At 33.7% G+C, this 24019-nt stretch overlaps 1 protein-coding gene across 1 annotated transcript in view; it reads left to right on the forward strand.

Annotated features, from left to right (window-relative positions):
• LOC123705135 (dipeptidase 1-like) overlaps nt 1–23157 on the forward strand; it is a 118192-nt gene extending 95035 nt beyond the window's left edge. Inside the window, exons 8-12 of the mRNA XM_045653777.1 lie at nt 3804–3980; nt 5762–5846; nt 13307–13382; nt 20913–21051; nt 22460–23157. Of these exons, the coding sequence (XP_045509733.1) occupies nt 3804–3980; nt 5762–5846; nt 13307–13382; nt 20913–21051; nt 22460–22567 (585 nt within the window). The 3' untranslated portion in view covers nt 22568–23157. The remainder of the gene's footprint in view (nt 1–3803; nt 3981–5761; nt 5847–13306; nt 13383–20912; nt 21052–22459) is intronic.
• The last annotated feature ends 862 nt before the right edge of the window (nt 23158–24019 follow it).

Genomic DNA, 24019 nt, shown 5'->3' on the forward strand with positions numbered 1-24019 from the left:
TTATTAAAGCAACCACATTCAATAATAAGGTCTCATTTTCATAAAGATTCGCTTCTGTTAAACATCAATTTTCAATGAAAACATTAAATAACCAGTAAGTAATCAGCTACATTTACCTACAGGATATTCAATCAAGGAATGATTTATGAGAAAAGTAAATAAAAAGTTACGAGAAATAATTTTCATAAACATAAATATGTTATCATAACATAACATTAACGTAAAAAAGTCATTAATAATTACGTATACATTGCATTTGTTAAATCTGTCTGTTTAAAATAAAAGGAGTCAGTTACATAATTATACAGGTGAAGCTAATGAAGCTAATAAAATCGTGTTAAAAAAAATTGAAATATATAAGGCTATACAATATTAATTAAAACAGTAAATGCTAATCAACATAATATCTTATAGATCTAAGATCGCATCCGTTTGCCCAGTATTGCCATTGTATATGTCAAGTGCATCTCAGTTCTGTAAACCCTGGAATCTAGATAGCATATTTGATTGGATTTGGTTAGAGGAAATTAGGAAGCATTGTGTGTTGAATTGTTACAATTGTATGCCAAGCAGAAATGGCATAAATTATTAATAGTGAAAAAATACAACATCAAAATACAGATAAATGTGCCTACAGAGAAATGAAAAGGCCACGTTCTTCCATAAATTTTATATCTTTGTAAAATATAAAACAATGTTGCGTTTTTCATTGAAGATCAGAAGGCTTAAATCTGGGTATTAATGTAATTTATAAAGCGATTGTTAAACAAATATAAGACTGCTAACATATTGAGAACTGTTTTAGTAGTAGTAGTTGTTGTACGTTAAATTATATTTTATAGTAATTAATAATTATTTACTTCAAAGATAGCAAGCAAATAAAACTAAACATAGGTATTACCAGCAATTTATAAACCTTGAAAATAAATCTCATTTCAGCTCAGAGAGACGAACATAAATATGACACACAAGAAAATTCGGAGTTTCAAATAAAAGATATAATGAAATTCAAACTTTCATTAAAACCTGTCTGCCATAACGCTGTCAAGTTACAAACAAAAATAAGAGTGCTGTTTTGAACATGGTATTCGGCAATAGCTTGTGTGTCTCCTCACTCTTGTACAATACTTTGTAAAGCAAGTAGTTTGTGTATTACCAAATACTATTTTTCCTACTTATATAATCTTTAGAAATTTAGCTGAGAAATAGATTATTAGCTGGATTATTACGTACATACCTACATAATATTATTATATAGGCTTATTTTCACTTGGGAGCACTATTAACGAACGAAATTATATTTTACTTTTTAAATTTGTATGTACACATAGATAAATATTATTCACAACAGATATTTTTATAATAAATTTATTTTGGTAAATAATAATATAAACCCGGGTTAAGACGACCAGTATTTAATACAGAATAGAAGAGATAAAGCTACAAAGGAAAACATGAGACAGAAATAAAGAGGACTAGATGAAAAGTTTAATAAAAATAAACCCGAGAACGCAATGCTTATAGTGACGAACAGCCAAATAGAGACAATTGGAATTCCGTGCCCAAGGAGGAGATTATCTGCCATTCCTGTTACCTTCGTAACGACTTAATCAAGCTAAGGAATATAAAAAGGCTAGATAATACTCCCTTTGACCTCGGCCCAAGTTTTTATTCCCACCGCAAGAAACCTCTCTATAATTAGGCTTTTAGAGCCTAATTAAAGTAATCCGGCTGAAAAATATTGTTATTAATACTTGCATAATTTTCCGTTTCAAAATGCCGCCATATATTATTTTCACGTATCATTAACAGCTCAGCGAGTGCCAACAATTTGTGCCAAGTCTAGGTTTTTGCGAGGAATTTTTTCTCACTCGTTATTTTTTCCACAAGTCTGAAATGCAGTCTTAAGAAGCCGATGATTGCTGCCGTAATTAGAGTTTTAAAGTTGGTCAAAGTCACTGCTGCGTTTATTAACTGCTTAGTTTTTGGGATTATGTACTTTGTCTTACATTTAACATTTTACATCCAAGTTGGCTACGGTTTGCGGTGAACTACTTAAAATTGGTTAAGTATTTATTCAAATAAAGTAGCATTTTTTAATAAATGTTAAAGTACGCATATTTAAAGGAAGGTCGCCTGTAAAAATTGGCATACAATAAATGGCATTAAAATTAAAAAACCCAGAGCACGCCCGTAGCTTATGCGGAATGTTTCGCTTTTAAGCACTGTTTTAAACTTTTAAAACGAATATGTCGTGTGTTATGAAGTTTAATTGGTTTTTATTACGACATGTACGGACGTTTCGCGTGCCAATTTTGCTTTTAAAATGTGCCTTTTCGGACAAGCAATCAAGGACAACTAAAAATGGTTTGTCTGTTGCTATGTTTATTACTTAGCGCATAATTATCCCAATTACAGGTTCTCGTTAAACATTTTCATCATAACCAATGGAGCATTAAATTTCTATGTGTCAATAAACTCTAAAATGGCATCATTAGCGGCGTTCGTATGAAATTGCTAGTTTCACAGATAGGTACGTGATATTCTGAATAATTCAATCAAAAATAATTTGAGCGTCCTCTAAACAACTTGTGTTATGTTTGATTAATGAGCGAAAGGTGAATTCAACAATGTGATTGTTGATTGCATTGTTATTTAAATTCTTAATTTCATTCACTAAATTGCTATTGTTAAAACTGTTGAGAAAATTTTTAGCTTTAGAAATTTTGAGCAATTTTAATAAGGATTAAAAAAAGTAATATTACATTTTTCATTAGGGTGGAGCCAAAAATGAAATGTCTAAAATCATTAACTTATGTCTCTTTATCTTCTACCTTATTTAAAAGAACATAATTATTACATATATTATATAAAATAAAACTTTTTAATAACATTCTAGGGAAGCGCTCCCCATTTTAGGCCACATCTCAGCTTACCATCAGGCGAGATTCTGGCCAAGTGCTACAAAAAAAAGATGATTCAGTTACTTACACATAATATTATTAACAAAGAACTGTTTTCCGGCCAGGCTGTAAATAATTGTTTATTCTCTTGAAAAAGAAGTGTTCACAGCATCGCGCGTGAACGGATGGACCTATTTCCATTTTTATATTATTCCTTGAAGTACGAGGATGGTTCTTATGGAGAGAAATCGTAAACATGTACCACCAGGGGCGAAGCCGGGGTGGACCTCTAGTTTTGAATTTTAATTGAATTATATGGACTCTATATTAACTTAATTAAAGCAAATAAAACAGATAGTATGTAACATAGCAGCGGAATTCCTATTAGCTGGGGTAACTAACTTCAATTAATAGCAATATACACCCGGACCATTGATTTCTCACTAATTATGAGCTTGTATTAACCGTAATCCTAATATACTTAGGTAATAATAAACCGTATTCTATGAAATTATATTTAATCCGTTTTTCATAAATCCTTCATTTGTTTGAATTTTAATTGAATATCATACTCGATAATTTATTTATTTCATGAAATTTATCTAGTTTTTCATCATGAACCATTATATCTGAATTTTTGTTTTTTGAACATCAAAATTTTTATTTGATTTTTTAATCGTCAAAAATTTACATAGGTACATATTCTGATGTTTATGGACAGCTTCTTGTAACATAAAATTGCATCGCGAATTTATTTAAAATATTTGTGTGTTTTCATAAATAAGTGCACTATATAAAATCTTCTTCATTTTCAATTCCTTTCCAACCACCAACTTAACGAACTCTGCACAGCCATATCTTACCCCAATACCATAAGTTTACACTATCATTTGTCAACAGAAAGTGGTGAGGGAGATGAACCGTCTGGGCATGATAGTGGACCTCTCCCACGTTGGGGAAAACACCACCAGAGCAGCGATCCGGCTGTCCAAAGCTCCGGTGATATTCAGCCACTCTTCGGTGTATAGTCTCTGCCCTCATAAGAGGAACGTTCCGGATGATATTATCCAATCTTTGGTAAGGATTTGTGATTTTAATGTTGGTTTTATTACTAAGTCGGTTGACAATGATGATGATATCCAGTATTTTTGGAGCCTATTCAATACAAACAGACGACCAACAAAAAAACTCCTTTATAATTTAAGTGTAAACAGATTTAATGCCAAATAACAAAATTTCTAAAAATAAAACAATTTTCAACACTTTTAAAGCAAAGTATCAAAACTTGTTGGTTAAATATCGCCAAATCTGTACACACCACGCAGCCACAAAGTTGCGTCCACAATGCTAACAAAGGCAGTCAGCGTGCAATGCCTTTCAGCGCCCATATTGTCACGTCAGTTCTTTAAATTACCGCCCTGTGTGAATAGGCCTTTAGATTTAGCGTCGACAACTGCGTAGAATGAAAAATCGACTGAATGTATGGAGAAATAGAATGTTAGGTGTGTTTTATTGTGCTTTTTTCGGGAATTAATAAATTTTCGCTTTTTGTTTTTTTCGTAATGAAATTCATGGTGAGATAATTTGTTTGTTGATTTGATTGAAAGTCTTTGAATAGAATGATGGTACTCTTTTATATTGACTAAATTGACTATTGTTTGCAATGGAAATAAAGATACTAAAAGATCAGACTAATAAATAAAATCACGCTCGTCAAAACTGTTGGACAAAATCTTAAAAAGAAAATTCCTTATATTTCATCCAACATTTTTCTACGAACACTTTGAACGATTGGAAAGAATCATAGCGAATATTGGACAAAAAATCTATATTTCGTAACCTTTCACCTCGCCACGGACGATTTTTTACTTTTCACCAATTTTTTATAACGCTAACAAAATTCTGGATAACGAAGGTTTTCAATTTTGAAGAAACAATAAAATATTTTAGTATCTTTAAAATAACTATTATCTTCTGAATGGTATGGTAGTAATTTTCACATTTTTGTATAAATTAAATAATATCTATTTAGAAGTATTTTTATCGCCACTAAATCAATTGTTAAATTCAATGCTGTAAACTCATAATCTATTTTGTAACATTCTTATGAAATCAACACTCATTTTATTCAGAGGATTTGTAAAAAATATTCTCCAGAACTCCAGAGTTCAAAATTTCTCCAGATAAATTTTGAAATTTTACTCATCAGTTAAAACTGCCTAATTTGAAAGTGTCATAATATAGGCTCCATAGGATTACTCGAGCACGGCGCGTTGCTAGTTAAAGTCTTAGCTGCATAACACTTCAGAAATGGCATATACGTTACCTTGAACACCGCATCACAATTTAACCTCTCCAATGAATTATTCATGGTACTTGCATTTAATATTCCTGGAATTTGATAGTCATCCTCAGAGATGGATGTGCAAATCCAAATCAATACTGAATGTTATAGTATTATGGTTTGTCGGTATATTGTTATCGCGAAATAATTGTTTATATATGGGATTTGGTTGCTGTCTCATTTGAAACGTAATTAGGTTATCGTTTGATTACATTAGAGGGCATTGTAATTCGATTTGGGTGGGATTAAAGGTTTTACGGGTGTTCTGGTTGGAAATAGTTTGGTAGTGGGCTACGTATTAATTTATATCTAATAATTTATGAACACATGGGAGATTCTTCCTGATATCTTTTAAAAAGTTACTCAAAAAGCCTCGGTTCTCTTACTTACACGCTAATAAATTTCAATATTATGCCCTTCTTTATTCGTGATACCTAAACAATTTAGTTGTTAATTAATTATGTATTGTCTCTGCCTAATCTATCAACATTATTTTGTAATCATTTGCCCACAGAAAGAAAACGGCGGCTTGATAATGGTGAATTTCTTCCCTGACTTCGTGAAGTGCGCTCCCAATGCTACTATCTCCGATGTCGCTGGTAAGGCAATAATACAAGCACCATGAAATCATTAAAATCTATTCAGCCGTTCTTGAGTTATAAGTGGTGTAACTATCACGAATATATCTAACTAGCTGTTCTTGAGTTATAAGTGAACTAACTAACATGACACCGTAGATTGAAGAATAAATTTAACTCTCATATATAATATCACATATTATTAAAAGATAAATGCAAAAAAATCTAATTATATTGATCCGCAGGCAACATTTTCATTCACTAACAAACTTACGGAATCATTTGTTTCCTTCACAAGGTTTTTCGCAAATTACATCACCGTTTGAAAATGGAAAATTTAAGTAAATAAAATTCCCTTTTGCCCCGGCCAAGGCTGTGAGTAATTGAGTAGGTCGCGCAATTTTATCCCGGGTCCCAAATAATAACTTGAATGTTTATATGCCCACGGAAATGTACTTAAAACAAAACAAGGCAGTCAAAACAGGGATGTTTGCGTTGCGTTACCTTTTGTGCGAGGTTTGCAAACGGATTATTGTAAAAAAAGAGATAAAAAAAAATTAAACAGTCCATACAGAAATCCGTCTAAGAATACGCGTGTAAAAAAATGATAGGTAAACTAATTTATGATTACTTTCTTTGTGTGATAAATTTAAAAGTTACCTATAACACCTAGTCAATCAATTATATATTTAAATTCAATTATTGGACATGAATTTCAATTGTTAATCTCACTTCTTGATGAATAAAGTAAACAACTCTATCACAGACTAATTTTCTAAAGAGCTTGATGAGAAGCATGATACGATAGTATGAACTAAGGACTCCAATCTACATTCCTTTGCGTGCATCGTGATGTAACATATAGGTAGATATATCCAACAAATTTTCGTTAGAACACGTAGGGTGTTAGTAATATCTCAATTTTGTGACGGACCCACTCAGAGCGTCTTTAAACACAAATTGATCCTTCCCATATTCTAAAACCGCCTTACCGCTTATGACCGCCTCCTAGGTACAGTGGTTGACGCGTCAGAATAGAACTTAGGTGTCCTGGGTTCGATTCCCGGTGGAGACGAAGAAAAAAAATTTCTCTGTCTGGCAGGACACAGAAGAGAAGGCTGATCACCTACTTTTCCCTAAAGAAAATCAATCAGTGAAACAGATGTATGCAAATGCATCTGCCCCTTACCCCACTAGGGGATACGGGACTACACTTATATTCTAAAACTTAAATCTCCTTTCTATAATTGTATCTTCTAAGACGTGTTAAAAGCATTAAATCGCAGTCGCATTCCAAACTGTCTCATATAGCAACAATAATTCAACTTAGAACAACTTCTGGAAAGTTCGACAGAAACTTCGGAAGGTTCGCTTTGTAGCCGGACGCGATGGCGTATCTCAGTGAGCGTGATACCAGTGTGAAATGTCCAAGTTTGGGTTTTTTCTTTCAATTGACAATATTCACACCCTATAAAATTATTCTTTATTATGGCCCATGGGACGTAATTTGCTATGTAGTTTTTAGAATAAGGCTTGATGAAATTTGATATTAATTGACTGAAACTAAATGAAGCTTATACATAACTGTTTAAGTTTATAAAAATCGTAATTTATTTGTTAGAACATGACTTGATATAATGAACAGTTTATTGTGCACTTAACAGAATCACACGAACTCGATATTACAAGTATGATTTTGTAGATTTACGTGAATAGAATATGTATTTAAGTATGGATTTAGCAACTAATGATGCATCCTTCAAATAGAGAAATGTAAATATTACGCTGGCTTAGCTTTCTTTATCCTTTAACTACCTTTCATATACTTGTATCTATTTTGAATATTTTATAAAAATTGTCTATACTTACTTATTCCTTGTTATATTACTTACCTAAAGATCACGATAGTTTAAAAAAGAAAAAAAAATCTCTGGACAATATTCCGGAGGAGGTCAAGACAAAACCCTGAAATGATGGGTGCCTCTAAAAAAAAGGATCAGGATAGTTTAATATTAACAGTTCCTTTAGCATTCTAAATAACTACAACGAGATGAATCTATACATATAATAAATCTGTAGAAGGGTCAATTCTGTACATTGAAAATATTGAAAAAATAAATACCAGGGGGTGTTACTGGATCGATACCAAACCCAAATATGTGATTAAAAAATTTTTTGTCTGTCTGTCTGTCTGTCTGTCTGTCTGTCTGTATGTGAAGGCATCACGTGAAAACTAGCGGTTCGATTTCGATGAAACTTGGTATAATAATACCTTATTATCCTGGGCGTAAAATAGGATACTTTTTATCCTGGAAAAATACGTAGAAAAAAATTAATCTTAATTTTTCAGTTTTATCCATAGACGTTGTTCCGTAGAACCGCGAACACACGTTGCGTATTATTATAGGCCTAACCGTATTTGGGAATTGGGTCCAATAGATATTTATAAGATGTTATTGTCAGAGGTCTCAAAATGGAGAAATAAACCATCCACGCGAAGACCGACATCCGCGCGGACGGAGTCGCGGGCGGAAGCTAGTACAAAATAATGACCAAATGACGTTAAAGAAATTACGAACGAAGACACGGGATATAGTTAAATTTCATTAATAAAAACGCTCGTCATTCAGATAAGGTGTGATTAATGAATGCTAAATCCACACAATTAGATTCTTGCTACCTAGGGGCAAGAAGGTCCAAATCATTCTAGCCATTAGGCTGAGCCGGTGAAAAACAAAAACCTATCACTTAGGCCCAGCTGTCCAACATGTTACCTACTCTTATCGACCTTTAGAGGTAATGTGAATGCAGATAATTTTAAAACTAAAGGAGAATGGCAAACTCTCATAGGACTCTGGGCCTGATCGTTACAATGATGATTTAAGGGGATTAAATAGATAAAAATATACAGATTCTATAAATATAATAATTATAGATTTGTTGTATGGGATAGCAGAGATAGTATTATGTTTTTAAATCACTACATAATATTATAAAACAAAGTCAATTGTACAATACATCTGTTTGTCTTTTTCAAATATAATACAACAGATTTTCATTCTGTTTGAGGGTCAGTAGAGTTTATCGTATTATTACGGCAAAGATTTAGAAAATGGGAATAATTTGAAAATAAAATGTTAATAAACATTATTAAGTAAGTTGTTATTCATAATATTGGTATTTAGTACATTTAATCAGTTTTAAAATCTTTCACTAATCTCTAAGAGAAATCTTTTCAAAGAAATCTTTGAAAATATTTTAATAATACTGTTTACCTAAACATTCTTTGAGACCGAAGGAATAGGATACAGATTCGATACGAATCGTATTTGTCGTTTATCTTTGAAATCGTAAAAATACAAATCGACGTTACTCGCAACATTTAGCAATATTCGAAAACAGATAAACGAATAAATATATTTTTAGTTTGAACTAGCTGTTGCCCGCGACTTCGTCCGCGTGAAGGTCGTTTTTCGTCATTCGTCGTTTAAAAAAAATACGTGACACTTTATTTTAAAATTTTCTTAATTATTGTCTCTTATAAAATTTAACTACATTAAAATTGAACACTCTGATAAGAAAATCTTAAAATCTGAAGAAAACATGAATGTGGTTTAAATTCTACATTACTTAGTATCAAATAATAATCTAAATTAAATGTAGATTAACAGTTTGAGCACACCATTATAGAATATGTACCTAAGTATTAAATTACGTTAGTTTACATAGTAACTTTACTAAAAACACGATGACTATCTTTCGCGCTCGATACCACAAACTAAGCATGTTTGTGGTACGTGGCCCGCGTCACTTGACCCCCCGCGAGTTCCCCTCCGTTGCTATGCGAAAATACATTCGTCGCCCTACTGTAGGAAAAATTGTAATACTGTGGCCTGGGCGTTATAACACGTCCAGGGAGTTCCTGAGTGCCGGTATCACCATCTTGAGGAAAAGCTTTTAATGTCGATTTAAAACTGCATACATACGAATTAACCTGTTCTAAAATTGTGAAATGAGTTCAGTTTTAAATTTGAGAAATATTGATTTCTTGTATTCCACGATTCGTTGTAGTCGAATACAAAATATATTTAAACAAACTTAGCTTGGCCTTCAGGCAAAAGGGATCCTATCAAATGGTAAACTTAAAAGTAAGCATGAACGGATCTTCTGATAATTATTGAGTACCAAAGGATCATTTGAAACGCACTACTATAAGAGCGAATATTGTCTAATAACAGTTTACATTGCACCACAGAATACATAATAGTAGCTAAACGCTAATTGCACAGTATGTTCCTCTAAAAGTAGTGATTTTGTGAAAGGTTCCGGTGTATCTTCAAACGAAAGCCGACTCGCCTTACTACACTATAAAGCATTACAAAAAGAACATACTACGTTAATATCGCCTATACAAAAAATGATGAATGAATGTTACAATATTATACTTTGACTACTTTGACTGTTAGTTAAAGTTTATTTTTACTAACAACATGTAAATGAAGAAGAAATAATAATTACCAACGAACTTACCTTTTCTATAATACTTAACACGGCACATTTTTCAAATTATCTTGCTCAACTCTACTAAAAAATTTGAGGGTTTTGTTGGAACTTTAATATGTAAAAACTATGATATATCTAAACTACGATACAACTTGCATGCGGAAATGCTCATTACAATTGTGAATCTAAAGAATAACTAACATACTGTTCAATTTTATTGAGCTGATGAATATCTTTTGCCTGGAAGAAATCACCGTCGCCTAACTATAATGTGTTTTCTTATAAAACCGTTACATAATTTATTTTATCTACTTAAATAATGAAAATGATATATTTATAAAATATAAAACATATTATGTAAAATGATTAAAAATAAATAAATGAAGCAACTACGATTCAAAGAAAACATCTTTTTCAGTGTGAAAATGCTCTAAGCAATCCTGGATGATGAACTGTATATCATGTACCTACTCTGATCCCAGTACGGTCGGTACGTCGATAGCCATAACGATAAATATTATAATCAGATAACCGCAAAGTCAAAATAAAAACATTACTTGTAAAGTTGTGAGTGCAAAATTTACGTTTCATTTGGCAATAAAAATTTTTTCGGTACTAAAACGTAGTAGTTTGATATGTGGTTGGCTACCCCTCCTCTCCTTCCTGAAAAATATCCTCCAAAATTTCCCGAGATACTTCCAATGATTGAACCATTGGACGTTGGACATTAACTTCAGTCAAAAATTGACGAAGCGGATGATTACTAATTTCCACTTAATCCTCGCTGCTACTGTCTTTATCATCAAATCATCAATTTATTTTCAAGTGGTGTAGTAAAAATATCAGCAGAAATCGTCTTCCAAAGGCGATATAATTTTATTAGCATTGAATCTGTAAATAAAAAAATCAAAAGTTAACTGTAAATCTATAAAAAAAACTACTTACAAATAAAATTTTATCAAAAACTTCTGTTCCCAATGCACCTCAAAATAATAAAAGAATCATTCATTTCATTTCATTTCATTTCAATAAATACCTGTAAGTAACAACTTACCTTTTGTGGGAACGCATGATGGTGAAAATTCACAAAACACGAAGATTGCATTTGATATTTTTTGTTTTATGGCATTCAATTGCTTTATAAATATCACTACATAGTATGAAAAAAGTCGCTTTCTGTGTCCCTGTGTCCCTATGTCCCTTTGTATGCTTAAATCTTTAAAACTTCGCAACAGATTTTGATGCGGTTTTTTTAATAGATAGACTAATTCAAGAGGAAGGTTTTAGTACATAATTTATTAGGTTTTAGACAAAGCGGACGAAGCCGCGGGCGGTAAGCTAGTAAATTTATAAAACACGAAGATTTTTAAAATTGTAACTAATGAACACAACAATATATTATTATACTCTTTGGAACACAATCATTAGATTAACTGTAGATAATGGTGTCTATTTTTACTTAAAATAATAAACATCTACCCTCACTTTAAAAAAATGTAGTTTATTATTTACACGAAATATATCTTATAGGGAACGAAAGATATGGGTTAAAGAGTTAAATAAATAAATAACATAATTATATTTAAATTATTAATTTTTAACATTGTGTTCAGTAGTGTTAACATGTAAATTGATTTGATTTTTACGAAATCTCATAGATGGCGCTGTTACAAAATTAACATTATACAACTTACATTCTTTAAGCTATGTTTCTCTTCCCAAGTTACTTAAATGGCATAATTTTTATAGTGTCAATATAGATATTGTCAAACAACATTTATATATGCGTCATTTGATTATTAATTTCCAATAGTTAACGTGTAAATTGAATTGATTTTTATAACATTTAATAGATGGCGCTGTTTCTAATTTGTCTTTATACTACTAAATTCATTAAACTGTTTCTCTGCCCAAATTACGTAAATGACATAGTTTTTATTTTGTAAAGCTAGATAATAGCATGGCTTACTCGAAACCAACATTTAAACATGAGTCTTTAGATTGTACGCTGTCGTAATACACGGAATACGTAAGAAAAATAAAGGTTCACAGCTCCTCCCCCGTAGGTGATAGCTTGATAATATGTAGCCTATAGCCTCACCCGACCTGTTAGTAATATTCATGCAAAATTTGAAGTCAATCTATGCAGTACTTTCTGAGATTAGCAAGGAAATACATACAGACAAACAGACAAACAGACAAACAGACAAACAGACAAAAATTCTAAAAACTATGTTTTTGGCTTCTATATCGATTATAGATCATGGATTATGTATTCTTTTAAAAAAATATTCAATGTACAGTTTTGACTTTCCTACGATTTTATTATATGTATAGACGAATGAATTGGCATAATGTTTGAAGCCAGAACGCGTGATTAAACCGTTACAGGGATTTTTTTTTAATTTTAAATTGGTATTCGTTACTAGCTCAAATTTATTTAAGTGTAAAAATGTTTTCAAGAGGCTTTAGCTAATTGTATAGTTACACCATTTATTCAGAAACTGCTGGTAATATTTTTTAACCGACTTCAAAAAAAGGAGGAGGTTATCAATTCGGCCGGTATGTTTTTTTTTATTTTTATGTATGTACACCGATTACTCAGAGGTTTCTGAACCGATTTACGTGATTCTTTTTTTGTTCGATGCGGGATGGTGTCGAATTGGTCCCATAAAAATTTTATTCGGATAGGCCCAGTAGTTTTTATTTTATGAGCATTTTTGTCTGTAGGTATTTGTGAATTTTGCAAGTGCAAGTTTGAAGTCGGTTGTTTTTAACGCAGTTATCACTTGTATCAAATACATGTCGTTAGTTATTACCTAGTTTGCGACTTGGGAGTCAGATACTTTAACAAAATATAAAATATGTCAAAAGATATGAGAAATACTTTTTTATTTTAGATACATTTCGTTTAGCAAAAGTTAATAATTTTCATATTAATTTAAATATACCTTAACTTTAATTTATTTTGTTTGTAGAACATTTCCACTACATCAAGAGGATGATCGGAGCTGATTACGTCGGCATCGGCGGAGATTATGATGGCGTCAACCGGTAAATAATATCTTATAATATAATAATAATAATATATATATAAATCTCGTATCACAATGTTTGTCCTCAATGGACTCCTAAACCATATATTAATCTCGTGTCACAATGTTTGTCCTCAATGGACTCCTAAACCACTTAACCGATTATAATAAAATTCGCACACCATATGCAGTTCAATCCAACTTGATAGATAGGATAGTTTAAATCTCAAATCATTTTAGAGAAAGCGGGCGAAGCCGCGGGCGGTAAGCTAGTTAAATATTATAAAACTTGAAGCGCAACTATTTATTTGCTTTACTCGACAGGGTTATTTTATAAAATCCTATCCTAATTCTATTAATATTATAAATGCGAATGTTTGTGAGGATGATGTGTTTGCGTATATAAGTTTATTACTCTTTCACGCAAATACTACCGAACCAATTTACTTGGATTAACACATAGGATAGGTTTTATCCCAGAAATCCCAAGCGAACGGGAACCATGGGGTTTTTTCTTTGAAAACGCAGGGGAAACCGTAGGCGGAAAGCTAATAAGACATATACGGGGATAGTCCCCTCTTTGTGCCTTAATTACAAACATTATTATTATTAGACAGGAAGTCTATTTCCAGAACAGTGATTTTACAACACCAATTTCAAATAAACTTGTCGGTAAACAAATTAATATATCTATAATCATTAGCCTATTAAAAATATCCTTAAAGTAAATAGAAAGACCCTTAAAGTACCTTTCCATCGTTTCCAATTACTAATTTGTATCAAATTATACTTAAAATTTTCTATAAATAGAAGCTCTTACCGAATTACCTTCTAATCAGCATTAAAATCTTTAGAAGTATATCGAGTTACATTTAGCGAATTTCTTTAGGAATCCTACTAATATTATAAATGCGAAAGTTTGTATGGATGTATGGATGTTTGTTACTCTTTCACGTAAAAACTACTGAACCGATTACAATGAAATTTAGCACACATATAGAAGGTAACTTGGATTAACACATAGGATAGTTTTTATCCCGGAAATCCCACGGGAACGGGAACTATGCAAAAAAAGAAAAGAAAAGAAAAAATATTTATTGCCACATTAAGTTACACACACTTAAAAACTACTTACATTACTTAAAAAAATTAAGTAGAGAATTTACATGGCAATCGGGTCAGACTCAGCCATGCTGTCGGGCTTTAACACCTGAACAGCGCTGATTTTCAGTCTGCCCGTAAGTTTTTATTTCCGAGGCTCACTAAGTCTACATTAAAATACAAATACCAACCAAAAAACATTCTTTACAGTTCTAAAAATAATTTGCATTGTTATTATTAAAAATTACATACGAATAATATATTAAAACAGATTTATAGATAATTAAGTACACATTATTATGATTATATTAAATAAAATAAACACATATCTATGTATATACTTCGTTACTTATATATACTTAAAACATATAAATATATAGAAGGATATAATATTATATTAAATACATTTGCAATCCACAATTTTGCTTTATTGGGGTGTCCAGTTTGATATTTGTTTGTTCAAAAGTATAATTTTGTATTTATGCTTGAACGATATGTATGACATATTAAGTTTCAAGGGTGGAGGAAGGTCATTCCAAATCTTCGAGGCAGAATACTTGAAACCACCCTTAAAACCCGACGTATGGTGCTTCGGTATTACCAATGCATTGCTACTTCTACCTCGTGTATTCTTACCATGGTACTCCTGGGTCCATTTCAATTTTTCATAGAGGTAGACAGGAACTCCAGTGTGTACCAATCTATGTACCAGGCCTGCTAGATGTAACTGTCTACGACCGGCCATCTTTAGGATCCTTCGGCTATTTAGGTAAGGCGTGATATGTGCACGCTTTGGTATACCGAAGCAGAAACGAGCGCACGCATTCTGTACACGCTGTATTGCTCGCTCAGTTTTAGCGTACAAGCGGGGACCATATATCGTATCACAGTAGTTAAAGTGGGACAGAACCAATGACTCTGTAAGCATTATTCTGGACCGCTCTGATAGATCTTGCCTGAGACCATACAAGACTTTCAATCTGTAAAAGGCATTTCTGATAGTGAGATTTATATGATCGTCATATTTAAGCTGTCCATCCAAAACTATGCCGAGATTCTTAGCCCTATCCACTTCAACTAACTGTTTATTATCGATCTTTATTTCCAAATTAAGATTTTTTATTTTTTTTATTTGATTTTTTGCACGCACAGCACGCTTTGCGTCCTCCTTCTTAATGCGAGCTGCCAAAGAGTGGAATTCTCTGCCGGCGTCCGTCTTTCCAGAGAAGTATAACACGGGAATTTTCAAGAGACGAATTAACAGGCACTTTCTAGGCGGGCGTGACTTACCACCTTAGATCTCGTCACCACTTTCCATCAGGTGGGACTGGGGTCAAACGTCCGCCTATCTATGTATAAAAAAAAAAAAAAAAAAAACCTAATACAATGTATTTGGATTTGGATCCATTAAGTACCAAAGCATTCTGTTTAGCCCATAATGACACCCGTTTTAAATCTTCGTTAATTTGACGCTCTGTGATTATTGAATTTTTGGGGTCTATAGGATAATATAACTGCGTGTCATCGGCATACAAGTGTACTTTACAGTGTTTTATGTGTTTTATCAGGTCAGTAGTGTACAGTGTGAATAAAACCGGACTGAGTATTGAACCCTGAGGACAACCACGCGGAGTTGGCTCAGTTCTTGAATAATTTAAACTTCCTTCCTTTTCGGTGACAACAAACTGTTTTCTATCAGATAGATAGGATCTGAACCAACCACTAGCATTTGGATTAACACCGTAGTACTTTAATTTGGCTAACAAAAGTTCCTTATCGATGGAGTCAAACGCACGAGTGAAGTCCAATAAAATCATAATACTACCCATCCCATTATCACTGTCTGATATGACATCATCAGTTACGTGTGCTAAAGCTGTAGCTGTGCCATGCTTCGCTCGAAACCCAGATTGAACATTTGGTAGGATTTTTTCACTGTCTAAAAATTTTACTAATTGATTACAAACTACTCGCTCAATAATTTTTGATAAAACAGGTAGTATACTGACGGCCCGTAAATCATTCAGTTCCTCCACAATTGGTTTTTTTGGCAAAGGCTTTATCTTAGCAGTTTTCCAAGCATCCGGAAATGTTCGGGTAGATATAGATGTGTTAACCATCCGCGTTATAATTGGTAGAGTTACAGATAAAGTCATCCTTATCATATCAATATTAATTGTATCTTGGCCAGCCGCGTTCGTTTGTATACCTGATATTATTTTTTTGACTTGATCTATTGTACATGGCTCTATATTAAATTGATTACTTACGCCGAAATTATTATTGTTATAAAAATTAATTAGATTTGTATCTATCATTGTTTGCCCGGGTACATCGAGGAAGAATTTATTAATAGCATTAGCGTCGTTTAAATGGTGCGGTAAACTATCTGTATCCCTATTTTTGCCAGTAATCGAGATTTGACGTAAAAAATTCCACATTGCTTTCGGGTTGCATTTGTTATTATTTACATACTCGGTGAAGAATGCCGTTTTTTCTCGTCTCAAAGCACTAATGACCGAATTACGTAAGTCTTGATAAAAGCGATAGTGTGCGTCGTTCTTAGTTTTTCGCGCCCTTATTAGTGCTTTGTCTCGTAGTAACATCATGGTCCTTACTGTATTCGTGACCCAAGGACGCGGCGTTGAATGAATCTTAATTTTCTTTATTGGAGCGTGTTTATCAAACAATTTATTTATAAGTTGGTTAAAAATGTTTGTCATTTCGTTCATGTCTTTCGCGTATTGTACTGAGTTCCAAGGTAAAGAAACTAAATCTTTATTAAATTCTTCCAAATTAACACTTTTTAATAATCTCGTATATTTATATTTTGGCACAGGTTTTATTTTTTTAATTTTACATTTTAATATGACTAAAGCGTGGTCACTAAGGTCCCGATTGTGTATAATATTCATACTTTCACAAACTTCTGGGCTGTCGGTAATAATCAAATCTAAGAGAGTTTGTGCAGTTTTTGAGATCCGAGTAGGCTCTTTAGTAAGTTGATGTAAATTTTGTTGCGTCAAAAAAGAGAGGAACTCAGAAGCTTGACCCCTGTCTGTTCTCGTTAAATCAATATTGAAGTCTGTCAGCAGAAATAAATGAGTACAGCTTCCGAATGAGCTCACAGATTCGCTAAGAGCGTCGATAGCGGCTGCAACTCTAATGCTCTCGGGTCTGTAAGCAGTACCGATTGCTACTCGCCCCACACCGGCTATCGTCAGCTCGATCCACATCTGTTCCAATAGAGACGGAGGGTGCGCTCGGGTTCGTACTCTCAAGCCTTTGCGTACATAAAAGCCCACCCCTCCTCCCCGGCCTCCGTGCGGACGAGGCGTGTTTAACAATTTGTATCCAGGCATGATGGGAGCAAACCTCTCCATTCCCTCCTTCGTCCATGTCTCATTCAAGGCTAAAATGTCAAGACCGTGAGTTTCGAGCATCACTTGTAATTCTTCACAACCGGTAAAAAGAGACTGTACATTTAATAATCCTAATATCAAATTGGTATTCCGTTTATTACTCATGGTAAAAATAGATCATAAATAAATGGATAAAACAACCGAACAACCGAAATAATTGTAAGCAGAATAATAACGACGCCTGTTTACATGTTGAATCACAAAAACCGTATATAAATAAACCAGAAATATATTTTGTTATGTCTGATATTATTATTTGATGACATGTAAAAAGACTTTTTCCACAATATAAAAAATAATAAAATTCTATAAAATATAATAAATATAACTTCATGATTATAAACCTTAGTGAGAATATTGCAAAAATAAATGAGATAAAATGATTGTAATTGTAATACAATTTATTTAAGTTAGATGCTATAAACACTTGGTATTTGTTTTTAATGTTTGTAAAAGGTACCTTTTGTATCAATTTAACAATTTTATAAAAGCAAATAAAAAACATTATATCATAAAACATAACTAATGATAATAATATCCTCTTCTTTGGACTTTGAATTAAAAACCAGGCTTGCGCGTTTACTGTATATTCATAATAGTCAATAATTATTATAAATAGAATATTATAATAATTGTAAGCATAGCCGGTCCATTTAGAGGTTAATATAAAAGATACAGTGTTCAAGCTACATAAAGGAAGAATAATAGAGTTATCTACATCGTAATAATTCGCCATATTAACATCTATCGTACTAATTACAAAGTTTTTATTAAATAAACATATTAATACCGATTTTAGAAACTGAGGATCAATGTGAATATAATAGAAGCAGATACATTCCTTAATTTTTAAACTCATCGAAATGAACACATTTTTATTATTGGTGAATTCGTTCTTTAGTAATAAATCTGCACATAATACTTCTATAACATATTTTATTATTATACTCGAACCTAGGCTATGCCAAAAACCGATGCAATATCTGAATCCATCTTGATTCGCATTGCCGGAGACCCAGACTGTTTCCGCGCGTATATACGTCCGTTACGCGTCCACACGAACCGCCAACTTCGCTTTGCTCCCTCATCCCGTGCTTTGCGAAATAACTGTCTATTCGTGCGGGTTAGACGTTCATTAACATATAATTTACGTATTGGACCAGGTAAGTTGAATCCCGATGTATCTGCGCCCCTACGTACGCGAGCGCCTTTTATAAACTCGTCGCGGAGCGAGCGCCGCGCCAGACGTACGGCCACAGGACGGGGTGAGGGCTTTAGATCTTCGGAGGAATGGGAACGTGGAGGCCCCATTCGCTGTACATAGACAATATCGTTTTCGTTGATTGTAATACTCAGTTTTGAAGCGACGAGGGTTACGAGATGCACCAGATTCTCATTGTCGCATTCTGTCAAACCAGAAATTTCAATATCGGTCAGGAGGGACTCCTGTTCGCGATCATTTAATTCAGATTTTAATTGAGAGACTGTATTCGCGATATCCTCATCGTGATTGCATGTATTTATTGAACGTTGCTCCTCCAATGCTATAATTTTCTCCTATGCGGGTTATCCTTTGCAAACGCGGGCGAAGCCGCGGGCGGAAATCTAGTTATAGATATTTTATAAAAGCTATTTAGGTGGAATCTTCAGGCCACTCATGTGGATACAAAGCTGAGAGGAACGTTTCAGTGTTTTCCCTCCATTTCATTTCCTTCGTTCAAAATGGCCTCAGAAAATGACTGGACCTTTATTATTGATCGAGTCACGGAATTCGGATTGCTATTGGGAATCGTTTAAACCCCTTTTTGTTTGATAGTGCTAATGGGCAAACGTGTTGGAAAAATTAAAACGTGGCAAGAGAATGGATTGCAATCCGAGTCAGGAATGTGGGGACATCCATGAGATGAGATTTACTGTGTCAATGCTTCAACCAATTCGAACTGCATTGTTCTTTCCTGATATATTGTCCAGTACGCCCTCTAAACCTTTCCTGTGAATAGGACGTCACTATGGTTCTAGTTACCTTTCGATCCATTTTTTGGCGAAACAAGAAAATACCCTATACAAAAACAGATTTATCCGAGCCTTTTACAAAAATGTTTATGTAAAAAAGTTTTTGCGTCAAAGAATTTAATTAAAGGATGTCTAACACTTTGTGAAACAGGCCCTAAATGTACAGAAGGTAAAGCCTTGCTTCAAATTTGTGGAAGTCAATCGATAATCGAAACTTTGCAAACTTCCAAGAGTTTCAACGTAAATCGGCAAAGTTTACGAATTGATATTTTTGGCCTGGAGTCATTATCAGTTCCCTTGCTTCTTGGTTAAAGCCTTTAATATTATGAAATCAACAGACAATGTAAGTTTTATTTTACAAGGATCAGGATAGAACTGAATTTTAATGTATTAATTAAGAAATAAGAATTATAGTTTAGTTAGAGTGTATAATACAGAACTAGCTGAGCTTTAGGAAGTGTTCTTGTAGTGGATCACGAAAATTCTTAATTCCTGTCTATAATGATTATACATATTTAAAAGTTGTAACTAATAAAAATTAAATATTGGTAGACCATAATATCTAAACTACTTTAAATAACCATTGCAGTAGACATTACTTACACAAAAAAGAATAAAGTTTTTAATCAATCGAAAAAATTAGGTACCTAAAAATGTCATTGTAGGTATATGTATCTATGCCGCTAGCGTACATTGTAACTCACTTTAGCTAGTACGACGATATTGATAAAATTTTGTAAAGAAAGTAAAATTTAAAGTCCTTATGCATAATCTTTTTGAATATAATATTGCTGTAGAACTTGACGGCTGGACCGATTTTAATGAATTTTTTTTTGTATTCAAGCAAGACTGGGTCAACTGATTTTTATGTTTCTTTTTACTTTAAATCTATTGCCTTCCGGTTAGTCCTATTTTTTTGCTAGTTCTGTTGTGAGAAGGCGGTTAAGTTCTTTTGTTACAGAATAATTATTTTAATTATAGAACTAACTCTTTTTATATTTCTAACATCACAGTGTACCCCGCGGGCTGGAAGACGTGTCCCGTTACCCGGATCTGTTCGCGGAGCTCCTCCGCAGCGGCCAGTGGACCGTGCAGGAGCTGAAGAATCTCGCTGGTTTGAACATGCTGCGCGTGATGAGGCAGGTAGAGAAGGTAAATATAATAATTTATTTATTTATTCAAGCATCAGGACTCATTATGTTAGAAATTTTTTTTTTTTTTTTGGTAATTTCGATCTCCATTTTTCTGTGAGGAATGAAAAATGCAAAAAAGAGCGTGTGTGACGAACACAAGTGTTAGAAGTGAAACTTCTTTGGCAAAGATACCGCAATCGTCGCCTTAACTCATTACCGGACGGTAATGCTAGGAACTAGGAAGCGACCTTGCCTTGCCTTAAGAAAATTCATGTCCAAAAAATTCTAATTTATGTAGGTTATATTATATTCGTTCTTAATTATTTGTGTATTGCGATAAGATTAGGAATAACTTTACTTTTTCCTGTTGCTTCTTCTTTTCTCGAAATTTGAAACCACGGATGTATTTACTACTTTCATTGCTAATCCAATACTTTTTACACGTGTACGACTATATTTTCACACACACCAATAGTACCAAAAAGTAAAGCATAGCTTTATTTTAATATCATTAAGGGCCGATTTTTCAATGCACGGATGAAACTTATCCACACAATAAAGTATTACACGATAATATTAAAATGTCACCCGTAAACTAACAAAGACGGGCAAAGAATACATTTTTGAAATGATAGTTTAATACGTTCGACGAATAATTATTAACCTAGGATTGAAAAATCAGCGCTAACTCATCTTTTTTACTGTTAATCAATTACCCATATTATTTGACTTTCCAAAAGCAATAAACTAACTCTTTTATCTATGATTCTAACTCGCAGCGCTTTATTTCGAAATACGAAAATCCGTTTGAAAAATGTGTCTCCGGTGATGGATGGCGGTTATTATCTGAGGATTTTGTTTGAAATGTCATTTATAAACGTGTATAATGTATTCGATATTGGCTATGCCCATCACTACATACTGTGACTACATAGTATAAAATATTCACTGAAAAGTTTCATATTGGTTGAGATGGTAATTAATCATCTCAATAGATGGCGCGCGTTGTGTCCCTTAGACACATAAAACTGAAAGAATAGAATAAATTCGATTGCTCAAGCGGGTCACGAGTGGCTGAGTTGGTCAGGCATCCGCCCCGGAATGGCGCGAAAGGATGCGGGTTCGAGTCGGGACTAGGCGGGCCTCGTGATCGAATTTTTTCTATTCTTTATAAATGTATAATTTGTTTTTGATCACCAAATCGTACTCCAATATTATTCTGGAAATAATGAACAAACTGAATAGTAAGATTCAAACTTAATAGCGGCTCGGAGCATCGTATGATATGCAGAAAACAGTTTTAGGTATTATAACGGCACCTACACCTAACTTCCAAACCGCCATTAAGTTTGAATTGAACTGTACCAATAACTATTATTTCATCTGTAAATTTTATATTAACTAAATAAAATTAATTTTTCCCAAAGGTCCGAGATGAAATGCGCACCAACGGCATCGAACCCGAAGAGCATCCCGACTCACCCTCCGACAACGGCAACTGCACCAGCAATGCATTCTACACGGACTATGCTTAAACACTCTACACCAGGGGTTCTCAAACTTTTTCAGCTCGCGGCGCAGTTTCATGTTAAGTTTTTTGTCGCGGCAACCTAGCTATTTGAAAAGGATATCGTCGGTATAGGTACCTACAATACGAGACTAGATTAGGGCAATCTATGCTATGTTTCTTGAGCGCACAAAAAAGGTACTCTACTTTCTACGGCGCACAGTTTGGGAACCCTTGCTCTACACTATGTCTGCCTTGATACGATGCTCTTTCGTTTAAGTACTCAGCGGTCAATGGATGGGCTAGATAAGTTCAGCGGGTTGGGGATGAGACTGAGAACTTGTTGCTCTTTCGCACATATCAGTGTTGTTTGTGTTGACTGCGGTAGTTGTGTATTTTTTTGGAATTTGAAACTGTTTATTTAATGTGTTTTATTAAAATTATAAATCGCCTTCTACATTTATTGTATTGTATTTAATAAATTTTTGAAGTTATTGGATATTACCTAATTCTATCGCAGTGTAGTTATTTCAGTTTCATCTCCAATGCTCTGCTGAGAACTGTAGTTTAGATAATTATAAAAAAAAAATTAATATACTTAATTAATCTTTTTTGAAATGGTAGTATTATTTTATTATCATTTTGTTTATTAGTTTGGTAATATGTTTATTTCTTGAATAAAAATTCGGATTTTTATTTTTGTTCCTTTTCATTGTTATTAGTTTGGTGATTTTTATGTTTTATGTACTTACTCAATTTTATTATATGAATTCGACAAAATTAATCAAATTTAAATTGTTGATGCGGGTTTCGTCGGCAGATGTGTGGAAAGTTCTAGTAATACGGCACAGATAATCAATTTTATTATAATTAATGTGTGTATCTATCACGATAAATGTCATTGGTGTTGTGTAGAACCCTTCAATAGGGTCTATAATATACTTATGGAACCCAAACTATTCCAGAACTACTTGTTTATATGTGACGACACGGCGACGGCACGACACCGATATTAATAGGGCGTTTTTCCATTACCCGGCCCGGCACCGGCACGGCAACGGCATGGTCGGGGACCGGTACCGGCACCGGGACTTCGTTTTTCCATTGCGCCGGTGTCAATGCCGGTTTACGCCCGGTCCCTCCGCTCCGCTCTCTCCTACCCGCCCCGCGCAGTTACACACTCACACGGCTACAATTCAAATAAATATGCAATACATATGCAATTTTGCCGGCCGGCACAAGTGGGAAGCTTGCTACCCCGGCAACGGCGACGGCGCCGGCAGGACTCAATGCCGTGCCGGCGCCGGCGCCGGTAAGTGAAAAAGCGAGCAATACATTTTCATACATTTTTGCTTCCCCGGCAACGGCACGGCGCTGGTGCCGGCGCCGGTGCCGGTGCCGGGCCGGGTAATGGAAAAACGCCCAATACAAACATTATTCTAATTTATATTTTCTAACTTCCACTACAAAGCGTAGCTTG

The sequence above is a fragment of the Colias croceus genome, chromosome Z (assembly GCF_905220415.1).
Source record: "Colias croceus chromosome Z, ilColCroc2.1".
Lineage (NCBI taxonomy): Eukaryota > Metazoa > Arthropoda > Insecta > Lepidoptera > Pieridae > Colias > Colias croceus.